The sequence below is a fragment of the Rhopalosiphum padi genome, chromosome 4 (genome assembly GCF_020882245.1).
Source record: "Rhopalosiphum padi isolate XX-2018 chromosome 4, ASM2088224v1, whole genome shotgun sequence".
In the NCBI taxonomy this organism is placed as follows: Eukaryota; Metazoa; Arthropoda; class Insecta; order Hemiptera; family Aphididae; genus Rhopalosiphum; species Rhopalosiphum padi.
This window is the reverse complement of record NC_083600.1, coordinates 54,488,913-54,504,389: the sequence shown is the minus strand read 5'-3', so window position 1 is coordinate 54,504,389 and position 15,477 is coordinate 54,488,913. Positions and strand designations below refer to the sequence as shown.

At 27.7% G+C, this 15,477-nt stretch overlaps 2 protein-coding genes across 7 annotated transcripts; one reads left to right on the top strand and one right to left on the bottom strand.

Moving 5' to 3' along the window:
- Positions 1-578: 578 nt before the first annotated feature.
- Positions 579-5,027, top strand: LOC132928581 (deformed epidermal autoregulatory factor 1 homolog). Its single transcript, XM_060993366.1, has 9 exons — positions 579-891; positions 977-1,532; positions 2,497-2,610; positions 2,673-2,837; positions 2,911-3,156; positions 3,227-3,496; positions 4,238-4,371; positions 4,431-4,512; positions 4,575-5,027. The coding sequence occupies exons 2-9, from the start codon at positions 1,023-1,025 to the stop codon at positions 4,731-4,733; spliced, it is 1,680 nt and encodes a 559-aa protein (XP_060849349.1). The 5' UTR covers positions 579-891; positions 977-1,022; the 3' UTR covers positions 4,734-5,027.
- A 2,308-nt stretch (positions 5,028-7,335) lies between these two features.
- LOC132928579 (CCR4-NOT transcription complex subunit 4) lies at positions 7,336-14,918 on the bottom strand. 6 transcript variants are annotated; one of them, XM_060993362.1, is made up of 15 exons: positions 14,776-14,918; positions 14,027-14,406; positions 12,272-12,358; positions 11,968-12,157; positions 11,809-11,905; positions 11,296-11,426; positions 11,063-11,207; positions 10,823-10,986; positions 9,387-9,497; positions 9,144-9,316; positions 8,932-9,053; positions 8,694-8,833; positions 8,125-8,196; positions 7,837-8,050; positions 7,336-7,760 (listed from the first exon to the last, which is right to left on the bottom strand). In XM_060993362.1, exons 2-14 carry the CDS (start codon positions 14,396-14,398, stop codon positions 7,908-7,910), a joined length of 1,947 nt encoding a protein of 648 aa, XP_060849345.1. In that variant the 5' UTR covers positions 14,399-14,406; positions 14,776-14,918; the 3' UTR covers positions 7,336-7,760; positions 7,837-7,907. The 6 variants fall into 6 exon arrangements, with proteins under 6 accessions (XP_060849345.1, XP_060849346.1, XP_060849344.1 ...); XM_060993363.1 differs by having other exon boundaries at positions 14,027-14,409; positions 14,776-14,898; XM_060993361.1 differs by having other exon boundaries at positions 14,027-14,409; positions 14,652-14,897.
- Positions 14,919-15,477: the final 559 nt, after the last annotated feature.

The following is a 15,477-nucleotide window of genomic DNA, read 5'->3' as shown; positions in this document are numbered from 1 at the left end:
GTTACACTTCTTTTATTCGATATCTGTGTATAATCTCGTTTTTCATAGTTATTTATTGCATTTTCTAAGTATAATTTTTATATTCGTTGATATAAAGATATTCAAATTTACAGAAAAAATTCAGATTCAAGAAAATACGAAAGGGAGTCGCGATCGACTGGTTGGCCACCCCTGCTATATGGTATAAGTAGGATCTTCAGTTCTATTATACATATATTTTTCTGGCATAATCAATAATCATTTATCTTTGACGATATAATGGTGTCAAATTTAGTTAGTTCACAGTACGATTAAAGGTATATCTTTAATCATGCTATAGATCATATTATCTATAGTATTTGCTTAGATCATAATATTAATTAACTAAATGTATTAACTAAGAGTATTTAGTTGGTTATAATATCTTTTATATTATACAAAACATAATGTTTTCCAACTTCTTATGCATCACTGTTGGTATCATAGTTTAATTAACCCATGGTCCGAACCATAACCATTCGTGTAATTGTTGGTCCCGCATTTCCGGGTATTCGTATCAATTATCAATACATTCTCCCCGATTCCCTTATCAATCGAAAATTAAGAAAATATGAAATAATAACAAAACGCCATTTTTTTTTCTCCATTTTTTAACAATTAATTGAAATTGAAAAAAAAATCATCCAGCGCTATCAATCACATTTACAGTGCCCTGCCCAAAGTCTCGGTCGTATCTCTGCGCTCAAGTACCGTTGTAATCGGTACGATATTATGTAGATAGTGCGACGGATACGCGGTCACATCGATAACGAGAACACGGGGCGTCGAGCGGAATCGTCGTCGTTGCGATTGTCTTGCATCGTACTCGGCGTTCGGTTTTGCACGTTCTGCGATCTGATCGGAAGCTCCATAGTACGTGTGGTTTAAAGCTTCATGAACAAGACGCGAAAAAACAAACGATAAATTTCACGCGACTCACGTCTTGTGTTTTTTCCAGATCGAGTGAAATTTAAAAATCTCAAGATAATAATAATAATATTAACATGTCCGTGATCGACAGTGGTGGTTATACAGACGACCAACAGCATCAGCAACAACTTCAGCAGCAGCAGCAGCAACAGCGACAACATCAACAACAACAGCATCGTCGACATCAACAACACCACCACCACCATCAACAACACCAACAACAACAACAACAACAACGACTGCAAGCAGTGGTGGTTACGACGGCAGACGAACGTGGCGGCGGTGGTGGCCGGCAGCGTCATTCGGAAAATGTCGCCGAGCAGACGGACATGGCCGAGACCGGTACGAGGGCCACCGACGTCGTAGTCGTCACCACCGCCGACGCGGTGAAAGAAAACCGCAACGGACCGCCGCCGCCGTCGTCGTCGTCGTCGGACGTCTCCGTGTCGGCCGCTACGTACGCCACGGCCGCAGCCGAACACGTCGCCTCGTCTCAAGTACAAGTGTCCTCCATACCCGTCGGACAGCTCATTAACGTGTCGGCCGCTGGCACGTTCAACGTTATTACCGCTGACTCTTTGCAGGTAGGTGAACGACAGCGTTGGCGGTGGCAGACTCTGACGTCCCGTTGACAACGTTTTGGATTTCTTATATTTTTTATTTCGTCACGATGTGACGTGGTCGTTATTATATGGTGTTTTCTCTGTTTTTTCCGTTCGGTAATAATTTATCACAAATCGCTCTTAGGTACCAGTCCAAATAATGAGTTATGATAGACATTCAGTGGCGACTTGAACTTTTTATGTGTGAGACAACCAAGGGCGCCCATCTGTCAAAATTTAGTGGGGTGACAATCATAATCATAAGTTAATTTTCGTAATATTATCATTAGAAAAATTAATTAATTATTCATAACTAAAAAAATAACAATAATTTATCTATACTATGGCTGACATCTCACCCCCTTGCACCCCCTAATGGGCGCCCTTGGAGATAAAAAATAATTATCTGACTCTCACCCACCTACGTGTTGATTTATTGATATGAAAGCCCTTTTTTATTTAATATATTATATTTTTATTTTTAATAAAATCAAGTTAATGCAATGCTTGTTATTAAAACATTTAAACTTAAGTCAATAGAAACTACCTCAAGCACTTAGCTATTTCCTATCAAACATCCATCCAGCCTCCCACTATTCACCGTTTACTAAAAAAAAACTTAAGTTTTCAGACTTACAAAACTATACTTGCTTACTACTGATATTACTATTTTGGTTTGGAAAAATATCTATGACTACAGAATTTGTATACTAATCATTGTACGGTTTTTCGATCGCATTCAGAGCATTTAACATTCATGAGTTTTGTGTACCTAGGTTTTTAACATTTTGTACTGTTGTGTACTAATGTAGCTATCGATACTATCAAGGCACAGTATACTCCATGTATATATTTTAAATATATTTATCTTTGCTTAACCATTAGTGATGTAGTAAAATTGTATTAACCATAACTTAAGTTACTACACTTATATTTTTGATTTCAGCTTTCTGAATCGAATGATTTCAAACCTCTTTTGTGTGTGGATAACAGTTGTTTAAATTGTGATACACGTACTCAGGTTGATGGTGATACCTGGCGAACAGTAGTTCGAGCTGAAGTAATTAAAAATTGTTTGGCATTCACTACTAATAGTTGACTAATACAATTGTATCTATTTAGGATGGCACTTTTAAAACTGCTCATATTGTACTTAGACCAGACAACTCGACCACTAATAATGTTCACGAAGAAGAAACTGATCAAGGAGTATCATCTCCTAATACTGCACCTTGCTATTCATATACTGAAGCTGCTAGGTTGCCAGTATTACCAGTCCGGTGTAAAGTATGTATATTTTTAATATTTATACATACATTAATACTAGTGTAATTGTCCTAACTATTCACCATGTCTGTAGACCACTAATGCAGAACTCCATAAGAAAAAATTTGGTTCTGGCTGCCGAGGAAAGTGTATTAAGTTTGGAAACCAATGGTACACACCTAGTGAGTTTGAAGCCCTTTGTGGCAGGGCTTCTAGCAAAGACTGGAAAAGAAGTATACGATTTGGCGGCCGTAGTCTGCAAACATTAATATATGATGGAGTTTTACTACCACACGCTATGAGTTGTACATGTGCAGCTTGTTGTGATGACGAATCTGCTGTAAATTCATTATTATTATTATTTATTGTTATTTTTGAGAGATATTTATGATGTTTATATGTGCTTTTAGACTGGCCCTGTACGACTGTTCACACCTTACAAAAGAATACGTACAAAAAAACATTCGTCTAGTCATTCAAAAAAGAAAAAGATCGAAGATGGTGCCGCTATTAGTAATGATGAAGATAGTTGTGATAGCAGTGTAGGTATATCATTAGACAATGGTGATATGGATATTAAAGATGAAGAACCCATACTTATACAAACAGGCGATATTTCTCAAGCTGAAATTGTACAATCAAATGATTCAATTGAAGATATGTTTAAAAAGTTAGAAAATGTAAGTTTCTTTTTGGTTATATATATATCTATTAACTTATAATTAGAAGAACAGATTATTATTTAAATAAATATTCTTGTTAAGTAAAAATATCAAAATACTAACATTAAGTGACAAGCATTTGTCAAACAGTGTTTGCATGTAAACTTATAATAATTTATGAGATAAGCATTTTAAAATTTTTAGTAAAAAAAAGTTTTTTCAAAATACAATTATTAATAACTTATATTTCTTTAAAATGTTGAGTACAAAACACATAGGTAGGTAAATGATCCTAATAAGAGTATGCTAAATGCATGGAGATAGTATATGTCACAGTTATTGTGTTATTATATTTATAATTTAGTAATTTATTGGATTCATTGAATAGTTAACAATTGAAATGACCAACACTGAAAAAAATATTTGAATGTAAAAATATAAAAAATTGCCTTTCTTCTTACTATGTAGGTTAGGCTATTTATCATCAGGTTCTCTTTCTCTTCTGGGCATTCAATGATTTAATTAAGAAAACACTTTTCTCAAATATCAATTAAAATTTTAAAATATTATTAGTTATTTTAAATTGTTTACCCTATAAGAGTTATGATAAATGTATGTATATATTATTTTAGTGATTTTATTAAATTATTAAAACATTAAAACTATTCTAATAAAAATCTGTCCTATCTAAATAAATTATGTACTAATGTATAATCATTTATCAGTATCATGAATATTAATATTTTATTTGGAATTAAGATGTCTTCGAGAATGATAAAAATGGTTCATCATTTTCGTAACTCTATGCGTGTTGCCAAGTACAAATGGAGTACGGAAAAACAGGAATTGTTAGCAGAACTTAAGAGAGCCAAAGAAAATTCTATAGAAAATAGGTAATTTATAAAGTTTGTTATGTCGATTTTATAAACTAGTGTTAATTAATTTTTTATAGGAATGATTTTGATGTGGAGACAATTTCAAGTGTGGCAGCAGGATTACAGCCTAGTACTGATGATATACCGGATGTTAAAAAGGTAGTACATATACTTGATTATGTAATATTCTTTGCAATACAGTTTTCTGTTTTTTTCTGTAGTGTGCCAATTGCAATAGAGATGCATTTGCTGAGTGTTCATTGTGTCGACGTACACCATATTGCTCTACATTTTGTCAAAGTAAAGACTGGAACAATCATCAAGTGGAGTGTGATAATTCACAGGGGAGCATTATGCTCATTGTACAAACTCAAGAATGAAACATATTTTAGATTCTTCATGTTATTTCTAATCTGTTTTTACAATTCCTAATGTTTTTTTTGTAATGAGTAACCTAGTTTAGATTAGTAATTTTAACTATCATCATAGAGTGGAATGTTTGTTAAAGATAAGTGAATGTTAAAGTTGACCAACAAAATTGTTTTAAGTTTAAATTACAAATGTATTCATATTTATTATTTTAAAATTGATGTAAATATAAAAACGAAGCAGAATGATTATTACATAAACATTATTTTGTAATTAATGACTGATAATATACATTTTGAATATAACATACTTTATTTGAAATTAGGGAGAAGTACCTATAATAATAATTGTTTTAATAATTTTAAAATTCAAGAAAGTATTGTTATGGAATAAAAAGAAAATTATCAGTTTACTGTAACATTTTAGGAAAATTTGATACAAATAACTATTCTGGGGTTAAGAAGATACCCAATACCTATAATAGTTGTTTTAGTTGTTTAACAGTAAAGAATTTCTGCATATGTATGAAGTTCTCAAATACTATTTTTTTTCTGTGATAGAACTAAAGTAATAAAATCTTACTTTTAGAATGCAATCATTCAAAAGATCAGCAACATCAATCTTATTTTATTTCTATCATAGTTGGGTTTTCAAGATTAATGGATGTTCAATAAAAAGTAATTTGTAGGTACCTACTTAGATATAATATATATTATTATAAAATTTCACTTACAATTTAATTTCTACCTAATTATAATTTATAAGTATTTTGGGTTAGTTCCTTTAATAATATGAATTTCATTATCAAGTAATCTATGTGTATAAGACTGTAATTCAATACAATAATATATTTTATACAAATGAAAATTATTTTTCTTTAAAAATATATAATTTCAATAAGGATCAAGACCTAGATTAGTGGTTCCCAAACTTTTTTTTGGATCCAATTTAGCCACGGGCCCTGCTGTGAATAACACGAAAGAACAAAAAAAAATACCCATTGATAACCAATTTTACATAAACCGTGGTGCACAGTTTGGAAACCGCTGCCCTAGACCATACTCATATCCTCAGTGATAATGAACGTTAGATATGAATCAAACCAACCAAATACTTTACTTTTTATTAATAATACCTTGTTATATATAAAATATAAAATTTGTTATTTATGAAATTGTAATAGATTCAGAAATAAATATTTATTTAATCTGACAAAATAAATTAAAAAATTAGGCAATTAATGAATTGTACTGAAATGTTATATTCTTTTAATTCCAAACTAACTAAAAATATAAAATACCTTAACCAGTCAATTCTTTAGCTAAATTCAACTTAATATAGTTGTACTTATTCCTAGTTAAATCCACTGTCAACACAATTTTGCCTTCCTTAGTTCCTTCGCTCAATTACCTTGGGTAGATTTGACCCACAATTAAAGATAGTATTATTATATATTACTATCTTTAATCGTGATTTGACCCCAATCATAAAAAATATTATAATCATAATCACCTTTATATTAGAATCTGGTTTTGTCATTTAATTATTGTATTTTTTTTATCATATTATGTATATTGTCAATAATGCTGTATAATTTAATTGTCGAACTGTAATAGTAATAGTCTTGTACAAAAAGAACTAATAATAAAAAAATATGTGTATAACTTTTTTGTTTGTGAGAAAAATAGCTTGTAAATAAAAAGGATCTCATAAGTCGCTAAGGTAATTAAAAATATCAAAAATATATAGGCACGATAATACTAATTAGTAATTTTAAGTTGTGTGTAACCATTGCAAGTTTTAAACTTTTTCTATAAATATAAATATTGATAAAATTTTTTATGTTTAGTAAAAAAGCTTGAAGACATAATACAAAATCATCCTAGACATTGTTTTCAAATCAAGTTTAAGTATTTTATAAAAAGATGAACATTTTTAAAAGACAAGCTACACTTAGGTACTCAACAGTATAATGACTTATCTGATTCTTAAATGATTATTTGGTAGAGAAATTTATGATTTTTACTAAGAATATTAATGTTGAGGATATAATATGTTCATACAAGTACACTACACATAAGATATAAATTAGATTTTAAGTAAAAAATTCAAAATTATTTTCAGTTGTATGAAATTGTTAAAATTTTAAAAATTATGAAAAAGTATATTTTTTGAAGTCATTATATTTTTATTACTTGACAGCTTTGATAACTTTTTTGTTCACCATCTATGCTATTGGGCTTTGGCCAAAACTACTTTTCAACGGATATCTTATTTTGGTTCGAGAGCTTGAGTGAATTTTATTTTTAAATTTATTCTCAGATTCAGTGTACAGTTTTGCCTTAACATGGATCATCTGTTTTCATGGTTATATTCACAAGGTAGAACTGTAAAAACAACAAGTCATAGCTCAAATTTTTATTATGTAAAATAAATATTATTTCCCATATATTTTGTACCCCATTAGTTCTGAAAAACAAATGAGTCAAGTGTAGTCGTTATTATTTAAAATTAAATAGAAAATATATAAATAATAAATATCAGATGAGAATGTTTGAATTTGAAAATAATGTACTAATCAGTTGGCTTATTTATAAAAAAATAACAATATAATTATACTAAAATAATTATGTATTAAAAGTCATAAGTTGACTTTTTCCCATTTCATTTATTAGTTATTTACTCAATTCAATAACATAGTTTTGAGCAAATAAAACAGTAATCAATGTAAGAATTTAATAAATTGTTTTTAATATTCCATTTGCACAGTACGTATACCTCCAGAAATGACGACAGAGTTAATAATTGATTAGACGTTGTTTAAAGAACTATTAACTAAATGAAATAATAATAAAATTATGTTGAAAGCAGCTCTAAATATTTTTATGATAATCAATTTATATAATATATAAGAATAATAATTAAGATAATAAATGTATTAATAATAAATGTTTGGCAATTTTTTATTCTCTTGAATCGTAAACAATTCAATAAATTAATATAATATATTGCGCGGGATTTTGTTAAGTTTTCATGATCTGTAAAAAAAAGTAATTTAGTTTATTAATAACAGTATATATTTGTTTATATAAATAATAATAATTCAATACAAACCAAAATTGAAATAAGTGTCTGCCATTTCTATTTCTTTCTTGCGCAAGTATCACATGGAGGTAAAGGCACATTTATATTAGGTTGTTAAACAACCATAGATTGGAGTCAAATGCTTGTCTCATATTAAAACCAGGTGGTGGTGGTGGTGTTGTGTATAAATTGCAATGGGGGTTTGCTGTAACTATTGCTGGATCTATTGATGACCAATCCAAATCTAAATAATATTAATTTATATTATATAGTACAAATGTACTATATTCATTTAAATTATACTTTGTTGATACTTACTATGTGAAGATGATTGACGTAATTGTTGTTGTAATGCAAATGGATTATTTTGTGGCAATTTATTAGTGTTACCTGCGGATAAAATATTAACTTTTTTTGATATATTTTTTTAACTAAATATTTATTTATAAATATCTTTTATTTTTTATTCACACCAATAATCTTAATATTATTTATTAATGGGTCTCAACTGTAATAACAAATTATTATATTAAATATATAGTTTATTTCTAATTTCTTTATCGATATAACTTTAAGTATATTATTAAGAGAACGTCATACCCAAACATTTTAAAGTTTTAATATTTTACATAACTATAACTCACTTAAAAATTAAGATATCAATAAAAAACTATGAGATGCCTTAGATAATATTATAACCTTTAAGTTTGATAATAGGTAAATTGACTCTACTATTAAAGCTAACAGCATAAAATTGAATCTGCTGAACGCAAATTTACTATGCCTTATGTTCATAAGACAGAGACAACACATGTGGTGGTTAGGACGTTCTCTTAATATTTAATACTTAATTTTCAAAATGTGAAATATATTCAATTGAAAATCACCTGTGTTACGAGGAATACTGATACCATAGGAATTGACTTGATTTGGAGCCGATGAAAATCCAGGAGGCGGTAAACATGTTCTTGTGGGAGCTGTATTATTTATATGAAGATTATCCATTAATTTTGTGCAATAAGGAAACCTTAAAAAAAAAATTAATCGATAACATAGTCAAACATATTATAAAGTTATAGTCGGTGATTTTTTTAGTAGTGCATTATTATTTTTAATTTTTTATACCCGGAATTTTGAAGTCTAGATTGATACATATTAATATGATTTTGTTGTTCCATATATTCTGAAAGTGCACGTTGTGTAGCCGAAACTGAATCAAATATATCATCATCTGATGGTAAATTTAACTGCAACACATAAACAATTCATGAATATATTGTATTTTTTAAATTACTTAATAATATATATCAAGTATATCAACATAAGAAATACTTTACCATTGTTCTATTTATATCTGAAGATGGATAATTATTCCGAGAATTATTACTACTATTTGAGAAACCAAATGCTGCTTGCCAATCTTCAGATGTTTGTACTTGGGGTAGGACATCTGGTATTGGAGGTAAAATTGCACTGACCGGAGGACTCCAATCGGGTTCACTGTTTAATACTGTACATAATAGATACAAAAATTAATATTGTTGTGGTAATTAAACAATAATAACAAAATATGATCTTACCAGGACTGGTTTTACCATTTGTTAATTTAGAGAAATTTGAAGAGAAAAATGAATTATTGTTATCTTGTTCAAATATTGAAGCTGGCTTTTGTGGATTTTCAAATAAAGAATCTAAATAAAGTGAAATAATAAAAAAAAATTATTAGGTATAACAATAAAATAAAAAAAAACTATTAAAATTAAAAATATTAACTGATAATGTAATAAATCAAAATTTAGATATTGTGTATGAAGAGAGGAGAGTAAGGAAGCAGCAGTCCTATTCATTATTAGGATTTAGGAAGTAGGGACTTACTATATTTTGATTAAAACTTCACTGTTTAAAAAATAAATCTATATTATTATAAATTTTTGTTTTAACACGTTAGTTACATATCATGATTGAGTATACTTTTCAAGACACAGAAAAAACTGGGGTTTTATACAATTGTTGTAGGATAATACTTAGAGGTGTTATTTTGTTTGTTTTCATCTGAGGGTGACATCTTAAGGTGTCATTTATACATTTGTTTTCAAATAGTTTTAATTTGGCCAACGTAATGCTTTAATCTTTTTTTTTTTTGTTAACGCTGTTCAGTAAATCTCAAATTTTCTATTTTTAGGTAGACCAGTGTTTCCCAAGGTGTTCTGCTGGACAAACTCAAGGGTTCCACCAGATGCATGTGATTATTGAGAAAGTTATTTTATATTATATTTGGATTATTTATATAATTAAAAATTATTATTTTAAATTATTTTTAAAAAAGGGAATTCCATGAAACACAAACTTCTCAAGGGTGCCGTGATCTTTTACAGTTTGGGAACTGCCGAGGAAGATAATAAGATTTGAAAAAGATGTAATTTTGATCAGCACCGAGGTATGTGTATACAAAATTGATTTGCAGTGAATGTGTTATATTAAAGATAAAAAAATTAAAATATCAATGTACAACTTGCATATACACATGAAATACTAAATTAAGATGTTAAAAAAAAATCAATAGTTTTATCATAACATTGACAAAATTGTAGTGCATTAACAAGGTACAAGATACAAGATGCCAATTTGATGTAATTCAACATTATGGGAATATTAATTGTTACAATATTGACGTCATCCACAATGTAAATTTTAATTCAATACATAAAATAAAATAGAATTAGTATTTTTTTTCTTTTGGTGAATTGAAAGTATTTAAATAAATTAGTACATTTTATCTTTATTTTAAAAACAAAATTTGTTACATTCTTTAAAAAAATTTGGAGGTTGCGAGGGAAATAAAAAAATGTTGTATTTGCAAACAAATGTCAAAACACAATTACGAATTAATAAAAAATTATTTTGATTTTGTAAATACCTAATAAACAAAAATAGTTCCCTGATAATTTTCTATACCTGACTAAAGTTACATCAAACTCTTCAATTTAACAAGTGTAATAAATTTATAAGTACATACCGCTTTGGGTATCGTTTTCTAATTGGCTATTGCTAAGAGATGGTTCATTATTCCAAATTTCTTTAATCAAATTTCTTTTATTTTCAGTACATTCACCATCTAATGTACTTAATTGTTCTTCTTCAGCTGAAGGTATGGAACTTGGAGTTTTGACCTTACCTTTCCTGAAAAATACAATACTGTACTTATTAATAAAGTTAATATAATTTTAAAATCATAAAAAATAAATAAATTACAAACCTATTTTCTGGTGAACTAGATTTCTTTTTGTTTTTATGACCATTAGTTTTAACATTTTGAGATTCAACTTTTTCTAAAGTTTTATCAGAGTGTGAATTGTGATTTGTTAAATTAAATTCTACTTCATATAATCTATCATCTTCAACTAAATAAAATTACAATTGATCAATAAAAGAAAGTTAACAAAAGTTTAAAGTGTGATCTACTAATACATGTTAATATATATATTTTACCTGGAGAATCATTGCGTGATGTACCATTATTGAGAGAAGGCCAAGATTCCTTATTATTTTGTGACAAGTTTTCAATAACACCATTATTACCTGAAGAAATTTGAATTGGAGGAGAATTTTCTGGTCTCCTACTAAAAAAAGATAAAAAAAAATTAATAATAATAATAATGATATGGCTGGACATGGTTAAAGCTATTTTAAAAAGTGACTATGTGAATAAATATAAACATAGAAGTGTATTATATAAATGTTTCCTAACAATTAACTGTTAAAAATACATATTTTTTTTAATCTCTAAATATAGGTAATTCAATTGATTTACTTATTTTTGTAAAAACTATTATTTGTTCCAAAAATTGAAAGTGGATAGTAGAATAAAAGTCTATTGGAACAAATATTTCAGAGACAAAAATGTTTTTTTAAACAAAATACAAATATAAATTTGGATAATAATTGAGTAAATGTGATTCAATTTCTTAAAAGTGACTTACTTCTAGCCCTGTAATGACATACCTTAACACAACATTGTATTGCTCATATAATTTCTTTTCATATTCTTGATGTTTACCCTGCTGCATTTCATCTTTAGTAAAACTTGCTTCTGGTTCTCCTGAAAAGATGTATTTTGTTTAACATTAAAGTTAATAAATTATATATTATTTAACTATTTACCCATCTCATGTAAATACATGCAATCAGTTTTTGGACAAGGTTGATTTTTCATAAAATTTGAACAATATTTTGTTGTACCCAATGATGCTTTTAATACTCTATTATCTATAATGACATTGTTGACAGCAAGTATAGCCCTAAGCGCATCTTCGCATCTTGAGTAAGTTACATAAGCACTTGCACTTGGACCCTAAGAATTAAAAATACATTTGTGATTAACTAACATATACAAATAATTATATTTATATAATAATAAATATGACAAAAAAAATTGATAATTTGTTTAATTATAATATTATTTTACCTGTGTGCCAATATACGAAGTACTTTGATTTATAACAACTTTTAATATTTTTCCAAATTTCCCAAAATATTCATGTTTCTTGAGCGTCTACAATTTCACAATATTACAAAATTATATAGTCAAATTTAAATAAATTACACATTGATCAAGGTGGCTTATTTTGGTATTTTTAATTTATACATTTTTTATTAAAATAAATTATTTAATTTTTAAAAGAAATATGTATAATTTTAACTAGGTTAATTAAATTAGATAGAGAGCCTAAAATATTAAAGAATATAAATTAAATTTTCAATTTACTAATTTCAATGGCAAAAACATTGCTTAATTGGATAAGTGTAGGTATCTAAGATGATATTATTATATAGATTTAAAATGTATATAATACATATAATAAAACAGTATATGAAGAAATAGTAAACATACAAATTATAAAATTGTAAATTTTTTTCATAATTTCTTAAATTAAAATCTTGTAAAATAAAAAAAAAGCTTAATACTAATTTTAATTGTTTGCTTTTTATTTATTAGGTGTACCTAATATAGGACTTGACTATAAGAAATTGGGGTCAAGCATATAAATCAACTTGTGGTCCTAAAATTCATACATCCAAATTTTAACTTAAATTAACAACCTACCAAGGCACCATCAATTTCATAGATTTAAATTATTATAGAACAATATTGTTTAAGAAGTTGAATATGTTTAATATTATTATACATTTTACAATAAACGGTTTGCACCATTTTGTGTATTCAAAAACATTACTTAATATTTTTTTTATTACAGACACTGATTGTATAAAAACAGCCGATAAAATACTCATTATTGCGTATTGGTTTATTAAGCACTGTCTAATTTTAAACATTATCACAGCTAATCAGAAAAACAGTTGATATAGATATTAATTTGTTGTAAGGAAGTATGTGAAACATGAAGTGCCTAAATGTTTGGAGCCAACTGCACATATTTTCACTTGCATACATTTATGCCTGATCATAAATAATTTAGGTATAAAACAAACTTTCACTAATAATAATAAAATAAATTGTTTTAAAAAAAATATTTAAACAATATTGAATTAGAAGAAATTGTTTTTTTGATAATATTATTTTTTCAAATTTGTAGAATAAAAAAATGTCAATATTTGTAAGTTAAAAGCAACGAAAAAGCTTTTACATAATTTTTAAAATGTGTGACCTTGGATCCAGAATAAATTATTGAAAATTATCAGCATATATTATTATTGAAGAAAATTAATTAATTTTATTATTATGTATCGATATTTAAAAAAATATTTAATGCTGAAACAGTATTCTATTGTACTAACTTTTTTTAACATTATTTTTTATACACTAATAAGAAAAATAGGTATATTAAGTTATCTATCTAAGTTAGTACAATTAAATGTTAGTTTTTTTGATTCAAACGTAAAAAAGTGTATATTACATTTTTTAATGCATAATTGCGTATAAGTACTTAAATGTTTTTGAATTCTGGACCTTAATAATATTGATCAATAAAACAATTTTATCACAAATATATGTGTTAATTTTAAATACTTAGATATAATAAATTATTATTTATTTTATAATTCTTCGTGAGATTATTATCATAAAATTAGGTTAATTTTATTTGTTTTATTAAAAAATAGTTAATAGTAAATTTATGATAAAAGAAGGTATAATTTAGAGATAGTAATTTAAATAAACTGAAATAACAAATAGTACATAAATAATTGCTTAAATATTTACTTCAGCTTCTGATATCCGATTAGGCAGACCAACTACAAACACTAAATTTTTTTGCAGTACTCGCATATTGTTTAACACTTTTCTATCCTCAGTGATCTTGTTCTTTTTTTGTTGATGTTTATGTCGTTTCTCTGCCTTTAATTTAGCTACTTCTTCTCGACTGAGTGGCTTGAAATCCGCTGGGTCCTCAGGATAAGGTTTGCGGCATGCTGGGCACAAGCCATTCTCATCAGTACGAATGCGATGCCAGCAAAAGCGACATATCTGATAGCCACATGTACACGGAAAAAAGTTTAGGTCATCCACCTCAAACGCTTCCATGCACAGCGGACACTCGGGCTGATCATCACACAAATGATTCAGAACAGACATGGCAAAACCTGCTGGACGTAAATAAACATGATAATTCCCATCGTCGACTGAGTGTAGTTTTAAAGTAGGTTAGTGAAGCTGATTGATGCAAGTAGGTGATCAAAATACAAAACATAATTTGTAACATTATAAATTATAGTTTTTTTTAGGAAGAGTAGAATACCTTCATAAAACGGATTCTGAACAGGAAGGACTGATGTTCATGTCCTCCAAATAATAATATAATATGATAACCTTTTGTTGCAGTACTTACCTCAGAATTTAATTGTTATATTATATACGTATATGTTGTATATATATTATATTATATGCGAGTAATAATATAAATTTATTTGTTTCGCTTTCTCAATACACGTAAGTCTATCGATAATCCTCACCGTATAGATAAAAAAGGTATCATACAATGTAATCCGAAAATATTGACAACCCAAGTAGAGTAGAACTATTGAAACTTTCGACAATCGACACAGGTTTTCAAGCTATTACGCACACAAATCAACATTCGACAATCACTCGGAAAATTTTTTGTGTATTGTTGCGCAGGCAGCTGTTTATTGTACGGTGGGCGGGGGGCGGAGCAGTGTAAACGTTATTGATAATTTAAACACGAATGTCTTTGGATGCTTTCAGCATTGTAGCCCGCGAAATTTGAAATATCAGTAGACGATGGTTAACACTATTAAATAGTCTTAAATTTAAGATATTAAATAATATTTTTTTACTTTTCAGTAATGTAAAATTAGCAATTTTCAATTACATAGTTGTTATTGCTTATCACACGGGACATTTTAATTGTTTATACGATATACCAGAGATTAGAGAGGTTCTAAAATTGCAGCCAGACGCTAGTGGACGAACTTTATCTAGCATGCAGTAGAATGTAGATACCAGAAAGCCAATGCTCCAATTTATATAACCATATATACATATATACATACTATTATTCAATAACTGTATTATTTATTATTATAGCTAAAATACTTGAATATGTTTTGTGCTAAAAATATTTGTATTTTTTAAATTTTTACATGAATAAATATTATTTCATGTATAAATTTGTTTAATTTAAATCGAAAATA

Coding starts and splice junctions, on each gene's coding strand:
- LOC132928581 (XM_060993366.1), top strand. CDS start 1,023: ATGTCCGTGATCGACAGTGGTGGTTATACAGACGACCAACAGCATCAG. Junction 3,157..3,226: donor GTTGTGATGACGAATCTGCT/GTAAATTCATTA, acceptor ATGTGCTTTTAG/ACTGGCCCTGTACGACTGTT. Junction 4,372..4,430: donor GAAAATTCTATAGAAAATAG/GTAATTTATAAA, acceptor AATTTTTTATAG/GAATGATTTTGATGTGGAGA.
- LOC132928579 (XM_060993362.1), bottom strand. CDS start 14,398: ATGTCTGTTCTGAATCATTTGTGTGATGATCAGCCCGAGTGTCCGCTG. Junction 10,987..11,062: donor TCTAGTTCACCAGAAAATAG/GTTTGTAATTTA, acceptor TGTATTTTTCAG/GAAAGGTAAGGTCAAAACTC. Junction 9,498..10,822: donor AGAAAACGATACCCAAAGCG/GTATGTACTTAT, acceptor CACTTTATTTAG/ATTCTTTATTTGAAAATCCA.